The sequence below is a fragment of the Petaurus breviceps genome, unplaced genomic scaffold (assembly GCF_028583685.1).
Source record: "Petaurus breviceps papuanus isolate PSGF00001 unplaced genomic scaffold, PetGlider_PUasm1.0 90630, whole genome shotgun sequence".
NCBI lineage: Eukaryota > Metazoa > Chordata > Mammalia > Diprotodontia > Petauridae > Petaurus > Petaurus breviceps.
The window spans coordinates 3866910-3888117 of record NW_027187291.1 but is presented as its reverse complement, the minus strand read 5'-3'; the positions used below and the strand labels follow the sequence as shown (position 1 = coordinate 3888117).

The 21208-nt window shown below is 46.3% G+C and overlaps 1 protein-coding gene across 6 annotated transcripts in view; it reads right to left on the bottom strand.

Annotated features, from left to right (window-relative positions):
* Nucleotides 1-21208, bottom strand: part of ITGA3 (integrin subunit alpha 3) — a 42372-nt gene that overhangs the window by 4611 nt on the left and 16553 nt on the right. For 3 of the 6 annotated variants that reach the window (XR_011163632.1, XR_011163633.1, XR_011163634.1), the window contains exons 6-27: nt 20194-20280; nt 19615-19822; nt 18944-19137; nt 17384-17472; nt 16838-16974; nt 15867-15953; nt 15360-15427; nt 14820-14962; nt 13878-14027; nt 13395-13492; nt 13023-13170; nt 12490-12558; nt 10697-10776; nt 10507-10584; nt 9961-10063; nt 9546-9722; nt 9168-9290; nt 6050-6163; nt 5415-5513; nt 4513-4638; nt 3935-4083; nt 2690-2743 (exon numbers count right to left, since the gene is read on the bottom strand). Coding sequence is in view for 3 of the 6 variants with exons in the window: in XM_069064403.1 (XP_068920504.1) it covers nt 3973-4083; nt 4513-4638; nt 5415-5513; nt 6050-6163; nt 9168-9290; nt 9546-9722; nt 9961-10063; nt 10507-10584; nt 10697-10776; nt 12490-12558; nt 13023-13170; nt 13395-13492; nt 13878-14027; nt 14820-14962; nt 15360-15427; nt 15867-15953; nt 16838-16974; nt 17384-17472; nt 18944-19137; nt 19615-19822; nt 20194-20280 (2489 nt within the window). In the remaining 3 variants the exon portion in view is untranslated. Of the gene's footprint in view, nt 1-1003; nt 2744-3934; nt 4084-4512; nt 4639-5414; nt 5514-6049; nt 6164-9167; nt 9291-9545; nt 9723-9960; nt 10064-10506; nt 10585-10696; nt 10777-12489; nt 12559-13022; nt 13171-13394; nt 13493-13877; nt 14028-14819; nt 14963-15359; nt 15428-15866; nt 15954-16837; nt 16975-17383; nt 17473-18943; nt 19138-19614; nt 19823-20193; nt 20281-21208 lie in introns of those variants that run through there. The other 3 variants (XM_069064403.1, XM_069064404.1, XM_069064405.1) reach the window with 1 other exon arrangement.

Sequence of the window (21208 nt, the reverse complement as noted above, 5' to 3'; positions counted from 1 at the left end):
CAAGGGCTCCCTATTGTCTCTAGGATCAAATAGAAATTCTCCCACTTAGTTTTTAAAGCCCTTCACAATCCAGACCTAATAAACTTTTCCAACTTTGTTATTCAGTCATGTCTAATTCTCCCATTTTGGGGTTTTCTTAGCAAAGGTACTGGAGTGGTTTGTCATTTCCTTCTCCAACTCATTTTATAGATGAGGAAACTGAGGTAAACAGGGTTAAGTTACTTGCCCAGGGTCACACAGTAAGTACCTGAGGCCAGATTTGAACTCAGGGAGATGAATCTTTGTGACTCCAGGCCCAGCACTCTATCCATTGTGCCACCTAGCTGGCCCATACATTATCCCCCTTCTCACACTTGCTGGTCCTAGAATACTAGGCTTCTTGATATTTTTAACACTGGACACTCCATCTCCCATGACCAGAAATCACTCCTACCTGGACACTACCTCTTAGAATCCTCCAGTTCTCTCAGAACTCTATTCCTGCCCAATCTTCTACGTGAAGCCTTTCCTGACCTTCCTTTCTCCTCTCAAATCTGCCTGGTAGTTTGTATATCTCCACTAAACCCACCTCCTTCTGAATTTCTCTATTTCTGGACTTCCTTTCAGGTCCACAGCCTCAGCAATATACTTGATTTCACTACCCTCATCCCACATACCTAATCAGTTGCCAAATCTTTTTTAGTATGTTCCTTTTCCCTCTAAAGAAAGGTAACTCCTTGAGGGCAAGTCATTTCTGTCTGTATTTCCCTCAGATGGCAGGTAGTTAATCAATGTTGCTTGATTTCTTTCCATTGATTGGTCCCACACATCAACCGTTGATCTCCCTGAGTGTAGGAATAGGGGTCTCTCTCATCAACCTAGGACCTCACAGAGGGCAGAGATGGGGGCTTCCTCATCAGAAGAGGAGCCCCATGATAGCCCCTGCACAAGACTCCAACCCCACCCCTTCCCGGTGGCAGGTGATGCTTGATACAAGTGGGACAATAGTGTGAGATACTATATCTTACAAATCAGAAGCAATTTATTGGTTGCCACCAGAAGCCTATATACAGTGAAGGCACGAGGGTGGGGAGGGGGCTCCCCTGCTACAGTACCATGGAAGGGGGATATGAAGGGCACAGGAGAGGAGAACAAACAGTAGCTTTTAACTGAAGCATTCAAGGAGCCAGACTCAAGAGTCTGTTAACCTCAAGGTTCCAATGACCTCGCATGGGCAGAGGAGGGAGGCATTTTGTGTCTTTGCCCCAGTGCTGATAATCAAGACTTTGACCTCCAGGAACCATACTCTCCCCAGTGGTCTCAGACCACTTCCTCATGGTGAGGGGTCAGGTGGGGGGAGTACAAGGGAAGGATGGAGCAGCAGCTGTCATGGAGAGTAGTGGTGGAGGGAGATGTCCAGCTTGGGGAGGGCAAGGGCTTGTTTCCAGAGCCCCAGGCCCTACTTTACATTCATTCAGTCGTATGTTTCTCTCAGCTTACCTTCCTCCCCCATTTACCCTGCTAAGATCAAGGGATGGTCACCGCCATTTTCCCTTTTCCACCCCTAGTGGGACAGAGGGTTGGGGTAGAGAAGTGATGGCCATCCCCATCTCATACCCAGCCCACCTTGCCAGTCCCCCTTCTTTCTCCCAAGTCTCCCTGATCTGATCACAACACCATCTCCTTGTATATCTTTCACCCTGGACAGTGACCATTGTCAGGCAGTTATCTTGTTTCTAACCTGCCTGCTGAATGCTACATTCTCTGCAGGTTCAGTCTATGACCAAGAGGGAGAATGAAGGAAGCCTTTAAGAGTGGCTATGAAGAAGTCCTTTTGGCTGGTCAAAGACCTGTCCCCACCTTAGAAGTTTCTCTTTTGCTGTCTGTGAATGGCCAGTGGCCTTCCTTAGATGGGGGTCATCCCTGGCCCAACTTGAGCAGTCATCATCGCCCCCCAAGAAGAGTCAATCCAGTGGCTATGGCTCAAATTAGGTCCAGTGTGAATGTCAAGAGTGATTCTTTCCCCACATTCTTCCTGACCGCAGGGGATCAGGGGGTTAAGCAAGGTTTGGAGGAGGCAGGAAGAGAATGGGGAGGGATATTCAGGTTTTGGCACCAGCAAAGACTGGGATATTCTATGCATGGTCACATGTATGTAAGCAAATCCCTTGAACATGTACATAGGATCACATGTGTGCAGGGACAAGGGGTAGTGTGAACTTGGCCATAGGAAGCGTCCACAGCCCCTCTTCACCTAAAAGTCAGAAAATGGAAACTAGGGAAGGAAGGAATGAGTAAACAATGTGTGTGGGGGGGCGGGGGGGGGAAGGTAGAAGGGGGGAGAGGGAAAGAGCGAGAAAGGGAGGGAAAGGGAGAGAAAGAATGGGGAGGGACAAGGGATTATGTTTAGGAAGAGAAGGGAAGGCACTTCCCTGGCCACAGTAGGAGTGGAGATGGGGAAAAGAATCCTGGAACTAAAGGTGCCAAGGACCAAGTGGTGCCCCCTGCAGGCAGCAGGAGGCATAACTTAAGATAAATAGAATGGAAAGGAGTTGGATTTGGGGAAGTGGGTAGTGAAGATAGGCACAGATGGAAACTTAGGAAAATATCAGTAGTATCAGTCCCGATCCTGCCAGTTGGTGACCCAGTGCTTCTTGGGGGGCAGTGTGCCCCCTGGGGGTGGGTACCTCTCCTCCTCCCGTATACGCACCGCATGGTACTTTGGCATGATCCGGTAATAATGGGTCCGTTTGAAGAAATCACACTGTGTAGGTTGTCAGGAGGGAATGGACAGAAAGCAGAGAATCCCCAAGGAGGGAAGAGAGAAAATAAGGAATGTTAGTACCCAGTCATCCAGCTGTTTCAAGCTAGCAGGCCAGATGTGCTCCAAGAGGAGTGTGTCCTTGCCCTCTCCTACCCAGTCTTCCAGTAGAATTCTCCCTTCTCTCTACTTCCCTCTTCCCAAAGAAAATATGGTTTAGCCTTTGGTACCAGCTGTTCCAGGGCCCTTCCGGATGGTTCCTTCTACTCTATTCACCACGTTAGGAGCTCTTGAAAATCAGGGACCTCCCTCCCCACAACCCAAAATTGCATACCTCCATCCACCCGATCCCTTCCCTCCCTTAGCAGGGGACCTTCTGGATAAAGAGGAAAAAGAATTGAAAGATATAGGTAGAATGGAACAGAAAGAAAGTAGAGATGGAGGGATAGAAATTGAGGTTCTTGGGTGGGAGTATTGCAGGGAGAAAGGAAGGGGTCAGGAAAAAGTTCCTAGCAATTCCAAGCGGGCAATTGAAGGAAAATGCAAAAATAATAATAATAAAATATTTATATGGTCCCAGGGAGGTTCTTTAAAAAGCATAGAATCATCCAGCATGAAATGTATCCAGTATCTCTGCCTCCTCCAGGGATCCCACTTGGCTTTGGGCCTGGGGGAAGGGACCAAGATGGGCCTAGAAATTTGTTTCAGAACTGGAGAAGGTTGTTAGGAAAGGACCTATTCCCTGTCTCTTCTCCATTTCTAAAAGATAAAGAACTTCTGCCCAGGCTGGAATGGAGCCCCTGAAAGCTCAAACCACTGTTTGATGCCCAAGGGCCTCCCGCTGACCCCACTTCTCTGGTTTGGAGGGAATTTATGAAATTTGGAAGGAGACTAGCCAGTCCCCTTTAGGGGAAGGGGGAGTGGGATGGCTATACAGAATATGGGAAAAGAACCCTGGACTTGGGTTTTTATAATCTTCTGCTAGGCCATCAAAGTCCTTTCTCTTCCCAAAGTGGGCACCTAGAGCCAAGGTGAAGAGGGAAAATCTGAAGACACCTTGGAAGAGTGTGATGTGAAGAGGGAATCAGAGGAAGAGAAGACAGCACAGACTCAGCCCCACAAAGACTGTAGGGATCTGAGAGGAATAGGATTCTCTTGATTTGCGTTTTGTTAGTTTGAAATGGAAGGATTTACCCGGGGTGTGTGTGGGGTGGGAAGGGATGGGTCTCCCCTCAGTAGTCATCGGTCAGCCTCTCCGTCTCAGAAGGCTGGCTCTTCATCTCCGCCTTTTGCCCTTTGGCTTCATACAGGGCCCGAGTGCTAGCTCGTTTGAAGAAGCCACACTGTGGGGGAGGGCGATGCAGAGTCAAAGGGTGGGGTGGGCCTGGGTGTGGCCCCACCTGAGAGGGTAAGGGGAGTTGCAAAGATGCAAGGGCTGGAGGATGGGACACTTCGGTCCCATTCCTTGGGCCAGGAGGGGCTTGGGAGACCTGGATCCCATCACTGGGACTGTGGTGGTCAGAGGGATACAACTGAGGCTAGAGTCTGTGGACTTCTTAGATCCTCTTCTCCCACTCTGAACTGTATCCCTTGACAAGAGCTTTTACCTTCATTGATGCTACCAGGGCGATATCTAATGTGGGGACTAGAAATAAATAGGGAGGGTAGGGATATGGGGAAGAAGGGAGAAGGAAAGGGAGAAAGGAGGGGGAGGGGGACTTGAGGGGATGGAATGAGCAGGGAGAGGGATGGATGTGGAGTAGGGGGCCTACCTTCCAAAGCAAGAGGATGATGAGCCCCAACAGTAACAGTCCAGCTCCCACAGACACTAGGACCAGCCAGAGCTCAATCTCAGCAGGGAGCTCCTCTGTAAGCTCTGAGTCAATGTCCACAGAAAACTAAAGTGGGTGAATGGGCATGGACAGAGGAAGAGAGAAGGACCATTTAGTAGGACTCCTTCCCTTCCCTCCCTCTCTCCCCCAATTCCTTTCTTCCCAGACCTGAGCCACAGTGCCCTGCAGTTTGGCTGTCTCCCAGAAGGGGCGCCTGGAGGCTGAGGAAAAATTCCTGTTTGACCTGCAAAGGTCAGTCTGTCCATCCCTGTGGTCCCACAACTGGAGAAGAATCTCTCCCAGGTACAAGACCCTCATGTCCCATTCTTCCCCCACCCCCAATTCCTGCCTCTATCACGTACACACTCAAATGAGAAGATTTCAGTGTTTGAATTGCTGTTTAAGATAATTCATACTCCCTTAACCCAGGAGTGGGGAACCTACAACCTTGAGGCCACATGTGGTCCTCTAAGTACTCAAGGGCAACATGTGGCCTCGAGGTTGAAGGTTCCCCACCCCTGTCAACATTTTGAGTATGGTGTAAGGAAAAGAATCTTAGATTGGGTGTTAGGATGCTAGGTTCTCCTTCTGACCATTACTACTACCTAGTTTTGTGCAAGTCCTTTTACCGTGCTGAGTTTCAATTTCTTAATCTGTAAATTAAGAATGATGCCATCTGCCCTGCATTCCTCAACAGGCAGAGACCAGGGGGGGAATAGCCGAGATTGCCAAGATAATGGATATGGGAGGGCTTTGGAAGGTACCATACACACAAAGCCTTCTGTGAGTGAGCAGACAATAAGTAAAAGTTAGCAAACCTTTTATTCCTGTTTGTGACTCACCAGTGTTGTCTTGTTATCCATATTGATGGTCAGGATGTTGGTTCGGAGGAAGAGTGTAGCCCAGCCCTCCACTCTGACCCTGTCAAAATCACTGTAGTCCTGCAATGGAAGACAGAGAGAAGTAAGAGCCAGTGTTCCTCATGACCTCCCCACCCCCAGTCAGAACCCTTATGCCCAGAGAGCATCAACACAGGCCCAAACACACAGGTAGATTCAGGAGAGAAGGTTTTTATATGCTTGAGTCCATGACCTATCTTCACAGACTGACCAACAATCTCCCTTCTATTCACTCCAATGCTTCTCTAGTCTGTTTTCCCCCTACACACGGGCACACTGACTGAATCTAGAAACATCAAAGACATCTCATATACATGGACAAAATTTTCCAGATACATGTGAAAAAAGTTCATACACAATTGCTACACCATTACACACGGTCACATGGCAATCACACAGAGGGAGCCAAATGAAGACATATAAGGCTTCCGTAATGGTTGGGCCAGGATGATGGGGCCCTGCTGGGACATGCCTGGTGAGGCTAGTTGATTCTTTCCCTCCTGTCTCCCCAAAATGCCTGATATCAGAAGTGGTACTGAAGCTTGGACTCTTCTACTCCCACTAAGATGATCACTAACCTCGATGAAGGTGCTGTTCCACACTCGTGCCAGCACAGTCATGGTAGAGGGTACTGAGACATCGGGAATCTGGCACTCAAGCCATACACAGCGAGCTCGACCATTGGCACAGGACTGGATTGAGCAGAGAACGAGTAAGGAAATCTTCTCCAAGTAACTTAGCCCTCCTTTCATAGACATTCCCCTCATGGTCCTTATTCTATCTACCTAGTATAACCATATATACTCTAGCCAGACCTCCATATCCATTTACTGCTTCATCCAAGATGCATTTATTAAGTGCCTACTATGTGCCAAACACCTAATTAGTCACGAGACAAAAAGATGAAAATGAAAGTTGATATACTTGAGGAGACTTGAATAAATTGGTCTACCACAATCTATGTAACCATTCCAAAATGGTTTGGAATGGTTACATTTCCTTTCCTGTCCCATCCTGCTCTCCATACTCCATTCCTCAAAGCTTTCTCTGACCTCTACCAGCCAGCCCTGCTCCCTCTATCTGAAACATTTTTTTTTGCTTTTTGTAGGGGCAATTGGGGTTAAGTGACTTGCCCAAGGTCACATGGCTAGTACGTGTTAAGTGTCTGAGGTCGGATTTGAACTCAGGTCCTCCTGACTCCAGGGCCAATGCTCTATTCACTGCACCACCTAGCCACCCCAAAAGAAAACATTCTTAATCTTATTTGGGCAGCTAGGTGGCACAGTGGACTTGGACTGGAATTGATCTTGGAATAAGGAAGACCCATCTTCCTGAGGTCAAATCTGACCAACTTCAGACACTTACTAGCTGTGGTTCTTGAGTTCAAATCTGGCCTTAGATACTTACTAGCTGTGTGACCCTGGGTAAGTCACTTAACCCTGTTTGTCTCAGTTTCCTCATCTGTCAAATGACCTGGAGAAGGAAATGGCAAACCACTGCAGTATCTCCGTGAAGAAAACCCCAAATGGGGTTATGAATGGGGACACAACTGAAAACCAACTGAACAACTGCCCTCCTTTGGATCTCAGTCCTTTCTCCCTCTTTCCCCCGGACTAGGAGTTTGCCAAAAGCTAGCACAAGGACAAAACAAGAACAAGAGCACGCCCCTGCCCCAACTGTGGGCAGTCCCTCTTTCTCCATTCAGAAAGAATGAGGGCATGGATCACTAGGAGGAGGGTCTTCAGATCATTTCAGAACAATTAAGAGGGAGGGTCAAGGGGTAACTGGGTGGTGCAGTAATTAGAGCCCCAGTCCTGGAGTCAGGAGAACCTGAGTTCAAGCTCAGCCTCAGACATTTAACACTTACTAGCCGTGTGACCTTGGGCAAGTCACTTAACCCCAATTGCCCTAGCTTCCCCCCACCAAGAAAAAAAAAAACAAAAAGAGGGAGGGTCAAAAGAGTAACTCAGGAGGCTTTAGGTAAAGAAGAATGTTAACCCCAAGCTAACACTGAGACCTTTAACATAATATTTCCCTTATCCTAGATTCTTATAAATGTTACATCAAATTACTTTTTTTCAGAGATATAATAATAACAATGGCTAGCACTTATATAGCCCTTTGAGGTTTGCAGAGTGCTTTACAAACATCTCATTTGATCCTCACAATAACCTTGGGAGATAGGTGCTATTATTTCCATTTTGCAGATGAGGAAACTGAGACCAAGGTGAAGTGATCTGCCCAGAGTTACACAGCTAGTAAATGTCTGAGGCTGAATTTGAACTCATGTCTTCCTGACTCCAGGAATATCTACTCTTCCACCTACTTCAAGATATCCAATGTCATAGGGGTGGCAGGGGTGGCACTATGTCACTTTGGACATTTCTCTTTCTAAATCAGAAATGCTTGGATTCAATAATGTTAAATTTAACCCCCAAAAATTATTTCTGGAGGACTTGTGGCTAAAATAAATAAAGGGTAAGACAAGCGAAATTCCAGAATTTAAGCACTGGAAGAAATATTTGATTCCAGAAAGTTACACCTCTGCTTGAATATATAGTTCCATTACTTTGCTAAGAAACCCTTCTTAGTTTCAGATAACTAATTCTTAGCAAGTTTCCCCTATATTAAGCAGCATCTTCTACCCTTGTGGTCTTAAATTGTACCCTCTAGATCCAGGCAGAATGAATCTAATGCCTTTTCCACATGACAACATCAATACTTAAACACCTGAAATGCTTAAGGTAACTTATGTAATACTTTAATAATGTAAATACTTAAATATAATAACTTAAATATTTAAGGGCTGCCATTGGATCTGCCCTAAGTCTTCTTTTCCCTAGACTAAACACTTCTGGCTCCTTCACCTGATCCTTCCGTGGCATGGTTTTTAGGACTTCTGCTCTACCTTATTGTAACCCTAACCCCAGTGGTCTCTCCCATTATATTCTTAATTATAGTAGAAGGAACATCACATTTGAATCTATATCTGCTACTTTTTGAACCTGAACAAGTTGCTTAGTTTTTCTCTTTACTTATTTCAAATAAAAAATCCACTACTTGGCTTTCTAAGACCTTAACCTAGTCTTTCCCTACCTTTCCAGTTTTTTTACACCTTTCTCCTCCCCAATTAATCAATATCAGCCTTCAGATCAACATCAGACTTTAAGATATTTCCCCATCTTCTAACTCCAGGCATTTTCTGTTGTCCTCCATGCCTATAATTTTCTCCCTCCTTATTTCTGCCTTCCTTCCAATCCCAGCTAAAATCCCACCATCTGCAAGAAGCCTTTCCCAATTCCCCTTAATGCCACCTCCTTTCCTCTGTTAATTATATCCAATTATCTCTTTTATATCTCGTTTGGCCATAGTTATTTACAGGTTGTCTCCCCCATTAGAGACTGTGAGGTCTTTTGGACCCGTGACAGCTTTTTAAAAAAATTTCTTTGTATCTCCAGTGCTTATCACTGTGCCTGGCACATAGTAGGGACATAATAAATACTTGTTGACTTGATTTGACTTAGCATAACTTTTCTTCTCTTTAAAATGAAATGTTAGACTGGATGACCTCCAAGACCTTTTTCTGCTGAAAACCCTATGATGTTCTGAATTTCTGTCCAACCTCCATCGTGTTTCTGGGGTGGGAGTAGGGGCTCCAGGTAGGCTGACATCAAATCCACCAAGGCAGACACTCACCAACACAGTCTCCGACTCTGCCTTCTTAGCAGTGGCCAGGGTGATAGGAGGAGGTGCCTGTGATTCCCTGGGACCCAGCTCCCTCCGCCATCGTCGCTGGGAAGATGCTTCATCCCTAGAAATCTGTTGGAAAGAGATAAGTAGGAAAAAAAAGGAACAGAGGAAGGAAGAAAAAAAGGAGAAAAGGATACCACACAGGAGGAGAGAGGATAAAGAAGAGATCCAGTCTGGGCCAAAGCAAAAGAATAGGGCAAGTCTTAACAGGTGAAACTCAATGTCTAATTTTTCCAGGCAGAGCTAGACCTTGGTAATTGGTAGAGGAGCTATCTGGATCTCAGGTGAGCTAGGTAGGGGGAATAAGGAGAAAGTTTTGCTTACGGTGAGGTTGAGAGGATTGATAAGGTCCCCAGGTGGCTGGCAATGCCGGGTTCCATTGCCTTGGATGATGATCTCAGTGGGATACAGAAGCCATTTGCCATTACTAACTTCATAGGGCCACTCCAGCCCAAGGACCAAAGTTCCCAAAGCTGCCAGCCCCTCATCCATTGGGCCTACCTGTGAATAAAGAAGACCCCAGGAGGTATGTTAGCACTAAGACTACCACCCCAGATTGACCCCTGTCTCCTAATATCAGACCTGACATTACCAACCCCCCCCACTGGTCTTTCATGATGACTACTTCCTTAACCTATGACCTCTCAGCCAACCCCAGCTCTTCCAAAAAAGGCCCAACTTTCTCCTTACTATCATCTTTCTGACCCAGTACCTCTCCTCACCCCAGAACTTTCCATACCTGGAATTCCAAGGTGAGAGGGCTCCCCACATCAGTGACATTTTTCATGCCTGACTCTCCCATCACTGTTCCCCCAAAGTAACTCTGTAGCCGGTGATTCACCCTGTGCAAGGACAGATAGGAACTTGAGTGTGTGGGTTGGGGGAGAGGGAGTGAGAGGGAGACAAGGACAGTAGGTACAGGTGAAAGAAATAATAAATGAGGGAAATGGAGAAAATAGGGATAGGGGAGAGAACAAAAGAGACAGGATGGAGGAAACAGGATGGGAAATAGCACAGGGACAGTATTTGTGTGATGGGGGACTTGGGTCAGCTGAAGGATTCAGGATAAGGGAAGGGGGTGTAAGAGAGACACAGGTCAAGAAGAGGAGTTACAGTGAATAGAGCACCGGCCCTTAAGTCAGGAAGACCCGAGTTCAAAGCCAGCCTCAGATACTTGACACCTAACTAGCTGTGTGACCTTGGGCAAGTCACTTAACCCCAATTGCCCTGCCTTCTCCCCTCCAAAGAAATGAAACAAAATAAAGAAAGAAAAGGAGTTACCCACATGCTAAGTGAGGCCTGGAGTGTATAATCCACCTTCAGCATCAATGTCACAGGCTTTAGATTATCCTGGTGACTGGACCTAGGGTGACACAATAGGGAGAATGACAGAGGAAAAGCTTTCTCATCCATGATAGGAACTGAAAAGTTGAGGTGGGGTACATCTTTATCCCACCCACCCCATCCCCACTCACGTGGAAAGCTGCAACTGAGCCTTGATGTTCCGAGTCTGTAAGGTGATACCCATGACCTCGAAGGCAAAAAACATCTCCATCTTTGAGGGGAAGGTGTAACGAGAAAGGTTAGAGGTCTCTGAATTCCTCTTCCCATGGTCAAAGTCAAGGTAAAGAAAGTACAATGCTGGCAATATATTTATTTATTCAGTATCCTTCCCCTTCGGAAAGTCTCTCTTCCCTCCTTCCTCCACAACTTACTTCCTACCTCTTCTACCCTCAACACTCACTGACTGTCTCTTTTCCCTCCCGTCTCTGTGCCCCTCATCCTCTGCCGATGTCTGTGTTTTTAAGGCAGGGACTATTTATTTTTTCCCCTCTTCATATTTTAGCACTTAGCACATTGCCAATTGTACTATGTACTAACAACTAATACCTGTTAATAACTAATAACATAATAACATGTACATAGCATTCATTTCAATGGTTTCTCTCATTGAGACTATAGTTACTGCATCTTTAAGAGAGAATGGAATCTTGAGGAGTTACTGTTACTGGAGAGTTAACTGTGCTGGCTGATTAAGACTTTGGGAGATTCTGGGAGAAAGGACTAAAGAGAACTTCTTCAGAGACTATGTGAGTTAACAATCACAGAGGATGAGAAGCGACATTTTGAAGAACTGATTCATATCATCAGCACTTACAACCTCTACTTAAAGGCTGCCTGGGCTGTGATTTTTCTTACAGATGCTACATTGTTGAAATATTTAAATATGTCTTTGTACTGTTTGTTACAGTGGTAATAAATTATACAGCCAGTAACATTCATGTTATGTTACTTAAACCTGTGAAGGTGGAGGAAGGGGAGAGAAAGATGGAGGAACCAACACACAAATACAGAGAGAGAAGGAGGATGGAAACAGACAAAAAAAGAGAGATGGAAGGAGAGAGAGGGGAAGAAAGGTGGAGAGAGTAGGAAAGGAAAACTGGGATAGAGAAGGGAGGGAGAAAGAAAGAAACAGACATGTGAGAGGAAGAAGGAAAAACAGGAATGAAATCTTATCAGAAGACATTTCTCCAGTTTATTTAAAAACTGGAATGGGGGATCAGAGTTAATTAATAATGAGAGGTTGTGTTTCTATTAATTTATGAGGAAATACTAGAACACACCCCCTTGACTGCCTCAGAGAATAAATAAGGAAATGAGCCAACAGCCATCAGATCGAACAGAGGATTACTGTGGTCATCAGCTAATGTAGTGTATCCTCCGGACACCTACGAAGGACATGTGATGAACTGAAGGAATTTTCCCACTCCATTTCCCATTCTTCTCATCTCACTCAGCTACAAGTTTCCTTCTTCACCTTTGTGTCTCTCCCTGTTTTTCTGGTTCTATGACATTGAGGAGATAGAAAAGGACAGAACAGGGCGTGGCTAGGTGGCACAGCACAGTGGATACAGCACTGGCCCTGAAGTTGGGAGGACCTGAGTTCAAATCCCACCTCACACACTTAACACTTACCTGTCAAGTGGTCAAGTCACTTAACCACAATTTCCCTGCCTTCCCCCCTCCAAAAAGCAAAGAAAGAGGAAAGAACAAAATAAATTTATGGACCAAAGAAAGAAGGAAAAAGACAACTAGGCCAGGATACCTTCCTGGGCTTTAGGAATACTAGAAAAGCTAAGGGAGCTTAGGCCCGAGGAAGAGAGGCAAATGGAAACAAAGGGATGGATCAAGATCAGCAATCTACCCTTTCATTTTGTTTGGGTATAAGATTTACACTGAGGCCTGTATCCCTCCCTGAATCTCTCACCTTCTGGTTCCTTTTAAAAGGGTTTCCCAGCTCACACTGGATAGTGTCATTGCTCTGGCAGAGTCCAGCCTTGGGATGGGGATGAGACGGGAGAAAGATTTGGGGAACAAGGGCAGTTAGTTGAATTTGGTCCATCCCTTCTCAAAATACGCTTGAGTGGTAGAGTCTCACTACCTCCCACCCCTCTTCCACACACACAAACAGGGAATGGCTGCTTTCTCCCCCTACTGGATGATTCAGGAATCTCCATCCCAAGAAATTCTAGGTCTGGAGGTTAAGTGAGGGGAAGGCAGTAAGGATGCCGGGCCAGCTCAGGTAGTGTTCAACCAGTTCTTCCAGCCCAACCACAAATGGCAACAGGGGGATTGTTTATTAAACAGAGGTGTAGGTGAGGGATTGGGGGGAGGCACACAATGAATCCCAAAGCATTTGAATCAACATGCAAATGAACATGGATGCTGATATCCCTACTCTTCCATTCAGACCTCTGGAGGTTCCAGTGAGTAACTGGGGAGGGGAATGGGCAGACTCACAGGGCGGACAGAGGATAAAAGTAAGGCTGGAGGCAGAACTAAGGTGAGCGAGGCCTCATGAGCATCCTCCCCAGCTCGGTCCCTGCTGGGCATGTTGGTTATATTGATGTTCAGGAACAGCTTCCGCACATCCCTGCTGTACTGGAGTCTAGAGGTTGAGAAGGAAAGAAGGCTGGGAAAGAAATCATCCTGCAGCCTTCAGCTCCCTCTTGGCCAATCAGAGGCTCCCTCTTGACCAATCAGATTCTATCTCCGACAGCCACCCATTTGACCAAGGAGGCCCAGTCCTTCCCCATTAGATTCTATATAAGGCATAGGTCTGGTCCCCTGATCTCTAAAATGGTTATTCAGGGGCCCAGCCTGGTCCCTCACCTGTTAATGGGCTGTAGCTGTTCAGACAAGAAGGTAGCCCGAAGCTGTAAGTTACTATCACACTTGTTGTCAATACCACACTCTTTCTGGAACTGAATCTGGAGGTAGGGGAGGAAGAGAGGAAGGGGAAAACTAATGTTTTCAGGAAAAAGTTTTCAGGAAAAGATGATCCCTGGAAATTCCAATGTCAGGAGAATAGTTGTCCTAGAAGGGGAATGTTGCTGCCCTGACCCCAAATCCATATACAATAAGATATGACAGATAATGAATACTCCCCATCCTTGGCTCTTGAAGGTCCTCTTAGGGGTAGGAAGCTCAGGATCCTAAGCCCTGCAGTATATCGTATTACCCTCCTCCTTCTCAGACCTATGCCATTCTCAGCCACCTGACCACCTAGGTCCTAGGTGCTTCTGTCCCTTCCCTTACCTAGACTTTTCCCCCTGCCCTCCTGCTGGTATACTCCAAAATGCCTCCTTAACTGACCTCTGTCTGGTTCTCTCTGGGCTGGGCCTCATTAAGGATAGGAAAGGCATCCAGGGAATGGAGTCCCAGGAGTGGGCTCTCAGGAAGTTTCTCTGGTAAGGAGTAGTTCATGAAGATCGAGATGGGGCGGAGCTTGTCCCGAATACTGTCCTGGAAAGGGGAGGGAAGCTGAAGATTATTCCCCTCCACCCATGACTCCTTCCCTGTTGGATCTTTCCTCCAGAGGCTTCCACCTCTGGAACCCAGAATCCTCTTACTCTTCCACTCTAGGAAAGTGACACATAATACTTAATAAAGAAATTGTCAGGCACATCACGGTTCCACCATCATCATAGTACTAGCATTTATAAGGCACTTTTTAAGGTTTACAAAACACTTTACAAATACGATCTCATTTGATGCTCACACCAACCCTGTGAGGATGAGGAAACTGAGGTGGATAGCAGTTAAGTAAGAACTTAATAAATGCCTATTTTTAACTTGACTTCACTCCAAGAATACTTAAAGAAGGAAAGAAAGAAGCAATAATTAAGTACCTACTCATACCAGACCCTGTTTAAATGCTTTACAAATATTATCTCAGTTTGATCCTCGCAATAACTGTGGGAGATAGGTGCAGTTGTCACCCCCATTTTACAATGGACGGAACTGAGGCAAACAGGGTTAGGTGACTTGCCCAGGGTCGCACCAATAGTAAGTGTCTGAGGGTAGATTTGAACTCAGGTCTTCCCAACTCTGGGTCCAGTACTCTATTCACCTAGATAGCTCCCTCATATGAAGGCTGCTCCTTCCTTGCACTCCTTGTGGCCCAGCTCCCCCACCCACCCATCTGTGTCATCAGCTGCTTGGCTCAAATTCTGTCAGCTACTTGAAATCATCTCAGATGGGAATGTTTTCACATAAACACACAGTAACATACACACACAACCGTCCATGCCTCACCACCAGAAGCAGATCAAGGGTTTGGCAGCGGGTGTTAGGCATGGAAAACAATCCATGATAAACAGAAGGAGAAGAAGAACTCTTAGCAAACCGGACTCGGGGTGGGCGTCGATCCCGATCTGCCTCCAGGGTATATGCCAGGGCTGTGAGAAGGCACCAAAGAGGTCAATCAGGGTGGGCAAGGAACAGAGTAAGAATAATAATTATAGTTTATATTTGTGTAACACATAGAGAGGGTTCACAGCTGGTGTTTCCATACTGCTTTACAAAGTACTTTACATAAACTTCCTTCTCTGATCCCCACAACAACCCCACAGTGTCCTAGCTGGGGCTAACAACTCTTGTTAACTCTAGCTTATGGATAGGGAAACTGAGGCTTTGAGGGGTAACAGTGACTCACCCAAGGTCACAAAACTAGCAAGTAGCAGAATCAGGTCTTAAATTCCTCAATGAATTCCAAATCCAGTGGGGTTTTTTTGCACTATACCCCCAAGCCCCATGCCCAGATCCCCTTAACCTCCCCCATTTTAAGACACTCACTGATGTTTTGTCTGTAGCTTGGATTTCCTGCACTTTGGTTGTAGGCAAAGCACACCTCGACTTGAATGCTACAAGGACCACCAGAAGGAGGTCAAGAGAAGAGGACAATAAGCATCCCTGGGTCCCGCCTCCCTCAGCCACTGGTAAAAGGAAAGGAAAGGAACCAGAAGAAGGTTGGTGGAATCTTGCTGGGAAGACAGAAAACAGGGTGACTCTGGGTGAAACTGGGAAGTCAGCAACACCTATCTCTAATGTCCCTGTCTCTCTGTTTATTCATTCACAAATAGAGAAAGAGAGCACCTACTAAGTGCAACGCATATCGCTGGGTGCTTGTGATACAAACACAAAATGAAAAGTTATCCCTTCACTCTAGAAGCTTACATTCTACAGGGGATAGAGCAGGGAGGAAGGGGAGGATACAAGGTTTATAGAGTGGGTAAAGCTGTTTGTGGGAACGAGTATGGGAAGGGAGGGCTCATAAAGGATATGAAGGGGAGAGTAGCTCACCAAGAGGTCGAAGTACAGCGGGTAGGATCCAGCATGGTCGGCCTCACTGCCAGAGTCTTATTGAGAATGTTGATAACTGGACGGGCTCTAGGGGGAGGAAGGGAAGTCTCATCTTGGCAAAGATCATTTGGTTGTCAGATTGTACAGTGTGGGCAGAACCCCAAGCCCCTCTAGACCTTAAAATCCATTTAATCCAATGCCCCCTGGTCACAGATGAATAGATTGAGTCCAGAAGATGGGGCATGACTTGGAAAAGGTCACATGACATATCAGTCTGTCCCCTATGTAGGTTGTACCCACTTTGACGTCTTGGGGGAGGGGTGAGAAGAGAGATAACTCAGATCAGCCTGTGCTCCTCCTCACCCCCCATCACCTAATCCCAGACATAGGTCAGACACTCATAGAAATGGTGACCTCTCAGGACAAAGGGAGATATTTAGTACATTAAGTGAGGGCAAACTAAAAATCATAGCTAGCATTTATATAGCTTATTAAGGTTTGCAAGGTACTTTTACCAATATTATCTCATTTGATCCTAATACCAGCCCATGCAATTATTATCCCCATTTTATAGATAAGACAACTGAGGCAGACAGAAGTTAAGTGACTTTAGAGAGACAGTCAGGAAGTATCTGAGGTTAGGTTTGAACTTAGGTTTTCCTGATTCCAGATCTAGGGCTCTATCTACTGCACCACCTAACTGCCTAGTTAATATCAAATCCTAGAACAGACTCTATCTCCCAATCAAGGACTCTCTCCACTATACCACCCTGCCTCCAAATTGAGATGATAGAGAAGTAAAGAGGGAAAGACAGAGAGACATAGACAAAGACACAGAAAAAGCAATTGATAGACACTTGCTGATTGAAAGACAGTGAGAGACAGATAAGGCATGGATCTCCTGACTCCTAATGGGTCCCCCCAAGCCAGTCCATCCCACTACCCTTGATGATGCTTCCCATCCCGCTCACCGCAACAGCACGATGCGGTCAGACAGGCTCCCCACTAGCAGGTCGGGGTACGAGTTCTCATCCACGTCGAGCCGCCCGCTCAGTGAGTAGCCAAAGGTGGCCAGGCCCGGGGTGCCAAGTTTTTCCCCATGAATCACCTGGGAGCAAAGTGGGGGTGTGTGGTAGTAGTGTGTGCAAGGAGGGATTGCAGAGGAGAAGATGGCAAGGGCTATGGGGCTTAAAGAGTTATCCCTCACCCTATTTTATGTGTGTATGTTTGGTGGAGGAGATGGGGATGATAAACAGAGGGATGGTCTAATAGATAGATGGGCAGCCAGACACCAGGCAAAGAGGTAGACAGCCCACAAGAAAGACAGATGACTGGAAACTCCCTGTGGCTGGCTGCTTAAACAGTGGGATCAACCAACAGCTGAAGAGTAAACTGATGGATAGAAAGACCAGATGGGTACATGGGACAGACAGGCACTTGGACAAGAAGGGAGGGATGAACATACTGACTGACTGAGAGGCAGGTGGCCAGCCCAGTGGCATGCCCGCTCCCTGTACCTGCTGAGGTCGGCTGCTGATGCCCGAGGCACTGCTGTGGTAGATGTAGACTTTGCCCAGACCCTCAAATGGAGCACCCACTGCAAAATCTGGGGGAGAAGTAAGTAAGAGGTAAGAGAGGAGAGAAAGCAATCCACTCTGGGATGAGTCACCCAGAGAACCCTTCCCATTCCTTCCAGACTGTTTCCAGGCCAGGGAAGCAGTGACCTCTAAGGAAAGAGGTGGAGGTTGTTGGTGGGAAAGGACAGACATTCCAGGGCAGGAAGCGAAAAAATTGTAAAACTCAAAAGAAAAACACAGAAATATATTCAGAAGGTCTTTAGAAACCAACTAATCCAACTTCCTCACAGAACTGAAGTTATGAGAGGGAAAGAGATTTGCCTCTGGTTGGTTACACAGCAATGCAAAGACAGAGTTAGGATTCTATCCAGTTCTGACTCCGTCTAGAGCTCTGGGTATATAACCTTTCATCTTCTCTTCAAAATCAACTCCACCCACTCCCACTTCCCCAGTACTTCCCTCATCCTTATTTAAAATGTTTAAGACCATTCCAACTCTTCCCTCACTTTCACCTGCCACCTCATCTGTAAAACATGTAAGTTGAACTCAGTGACCTCCAGGGTACCTTGAACCTATGGTCCTGTGGATTTTCCCATAATAATGTATTCTTCCCCTTAGATACCACTCTAATTCAAGGTCTCTTAATACCTAGACTACTGCAAGAACCTCCCAATTGACCTCTTTGATTCTTTTTGTTTGTTTTGCTTTGTTTTTGGAGGCAAGGCAATTTGGGTCAAGTGACTTGCCCAAGGTCACACAGCTAGTAAGTATGTCAAGTGTCTGAGATTTGAAATCAGATCCTCTTGACTCCAGGGCCAGTGCTCTATTCATTTGGCAACTAGCTGCCCCAATCTCTTTGATTCTTCTTCTTGACATCCCCTCTCCCCCCATAGCATTCCTTCGAAGCCAGAGCTGCATAGGACTGATGTTACTCACTCCCCAACCTAGAAATCTTCAAGGGCCCCTTTTGCCCTGAAAGATGCAGTCCTTCTGTACTCTGCCTTCCACTCTGCCCTCCTTTCCAGTCTCTCCTGTTCCTGCTTCCCTAGATGAATCCTACTTGCTTTTCCCCACCAATCTACTCATTGTCCCCCAAACACATTCCCTGGTAGCATGGCCTTCCTTCTTTCTAATTATCTAAACCTTATCTATTCTTCAAAGCCCATTTTGTCTTTCCACTCCTGAGAAGCCTTCTCTGAGGGCTCCAGGCTATGCATCTGCCCTCTTCTAAGTCCCAAAGATTTCTGGGTATAACACTCATGTGGTATTTAAACAACTGCCTTGTTTTGTCAGCCATCTTTTTCTCTTGTGCATATCATTCCTCTGACTACACTGTAATTTCTGGGAAGAATGAGACTGTATCTAATTCTTCTCTGTACTCACCCCCTGCAACTCAGCACAGTGCCCTCACAAAGTAGATATTCTGTAAATATTTGTGGACTTGAAAGAGTAATGGGGAGGGGGGTTCTGGGAGGAAGCAGGAGAAGGAAAGAATCTCACCCTGGAAGCCGTCCTGGTTGATATCTCCAAGGCTGGCCAGTGAGAAGCCAAAGGTTGAGTCGCTTGGACCATAGAGGTATTGGGAAGGGCTAGTGGGGAAGATGCCCCCCTGATTCATAAAAATGTAGACTGCACCGCCGATCTCTTCCTTCCGCTCAAAGTAGTATGGGGCACCCACCAGGAGATCCTGCCACCTACCTCAGTGGAGAGGAGGATGTGAGGGCAGTGACCCTGTGATGCCCCCCTCTCAAAGTGACCCATGGATATGCTCCACATAGCCTTGGGGCTACCTTGGTCACGGCCTTCAGTATTGTGCTTTGACCACAGGAAGGCTATATAAGACCCATATATGTGATACATGAGTATGGAGAAACCATGGAAAACAAACTCCTTGGTTTCTACAAATGACATTCAAGTTTTAAACACACATCCCCAAGAACCATGCACAGCAATCCTCCACATGAAAACCCATGCACAGGAAAGACAAATTATTTGCAAATGATGCTCAAACCCAGAGCACACCCCAAGTTCTGATCTCAGATACACGAGGAAATGAAAATGGATGCACAATTACACATGTCTCTGCCCAATTCTCCGGATTAGTAAAGAAGAGTGATCGCCAGATTAGCAAGACGGGTCAAGGTCCATCACAGACCTAGAATCTTACTCACCCGTCATTGTTAAGGTCTGCTAGGGCAATGGCGCTACCAAAGTAGGCGCCCACCTGCTTCCCCTCCAACACCTGTTTCATCTCCATTTCCCCACCTGCCTCCAGGTTCATGAGGAAGACAGAGCCCGTGTGGCGGTGCCGGGGAGCACCAGCCACAATGGTGAGACTCTCAGGGTGCAAAATGCCATTCCCCACCTGTACCGCATACCCTGGGAAAAGATAAAAAGGAAGAGGCACAAGGGACCTCACTGTAGCCTGCAAATAGTTCTAATCACCTCCTTTGATGTCCCTTGGGAAGCATGGCCTAGACCAGGAGTACTTCACCGTTTTTTGTGCAAGAACCCTTTTAGCAGTCTGGTGAAGCCTAGGGACCCCTTCTCAGAATCATGTTTTTAAATGCATAAAATAAAATAATTACGGTTACAAAGGAACCCTATTATATTGGAATAAAGATATTGAAAAAGAAGGAAGGTGGCTGTCTCAGATAGCTGGGTATCCATTCACTACCACCAGACTTTCTCTCCCACCCACCAGGTCTTTCTTCTTCATTCCATAGTGAAGGATTCCAGCCTGGACTCACCGACATACAGATGCCCTATGTCTTCTTCACATGTATAACTGTGCTCTGAAAAATCCCAATCTTTCCGTTGGATCATGTATGTGGTTCCTTAAGGGGAAGGGGGAACAATTAGATGAACTCAGAGTCCATCCCTCCTCCTTCTTCCTGACTCTGAATTGCCATAGAGACCATTCCTTTCCTATACCACCATCCTCTTCAAGGATCCGTCACCCTTCCTTAGAGAGGCAAGCACAATAGCAGGGAAAAGATGCTCCACTTAGAGTCAAAAGGCTTGGGTTCAAATTCTGGCTCTGCCATTTCTTGTGAACCTTGACTAAAGCATTTGATCTGCCTCAGTTTCCTTCTTTTGTGAAAGGGTTTGAACTAGATGACTTCTAAGATCCCTTCCTATTCTAAATTCTACTGACTGTAACCAGAAAGCACCTCTAGGAAGGTCATAAGGTTGCAGAGCATTAGAGTCAGAAGTGACCTAAGAAATTCTAATTTCAGACTAACCCATTTTTATTTTAGAGATGAGGAAATTGAGGCTCTGAAAAATGAATCAACTAGGCCATTGTCACAAGGCAGCAAGGAGCAGAGATAGGGTGCTACTCCAGGCCCTGGGACTCCCAAATCAGAAGCCTTCCTACCATATTCTGCTAATGCCCCTCCACTGCAAAGAAACCCTCTTCAGGATCTCTTTTTAGAATTAGAAATCTACAGCCATGTCTATCCCCGTGTCCATTCCCCAAACTCTGACTCCTGGGTTGGTAGTTCCAGTCCACAGAAAACCTGGTTCTCCTGGGATTCTCTATAATGGTTATTCACATCCACTTGAGGGCTCTCCTTCTACTCTGATTGGCAGCCATGGTGGTACATGGGATATGTTTGTGTGGACAGGGGTGAAGAGAGAGAGGGAAAGAAGGAGAAAGAGGAAGAAACAGAGAAAAGCAAGAAGGAAGGGGGGGAAGAGAGATGAGAGGGTAGAAGGGAAGGAAGAGAGGGAGGAGAGAGAGCGAGAAAAGAAAGGAGAGAA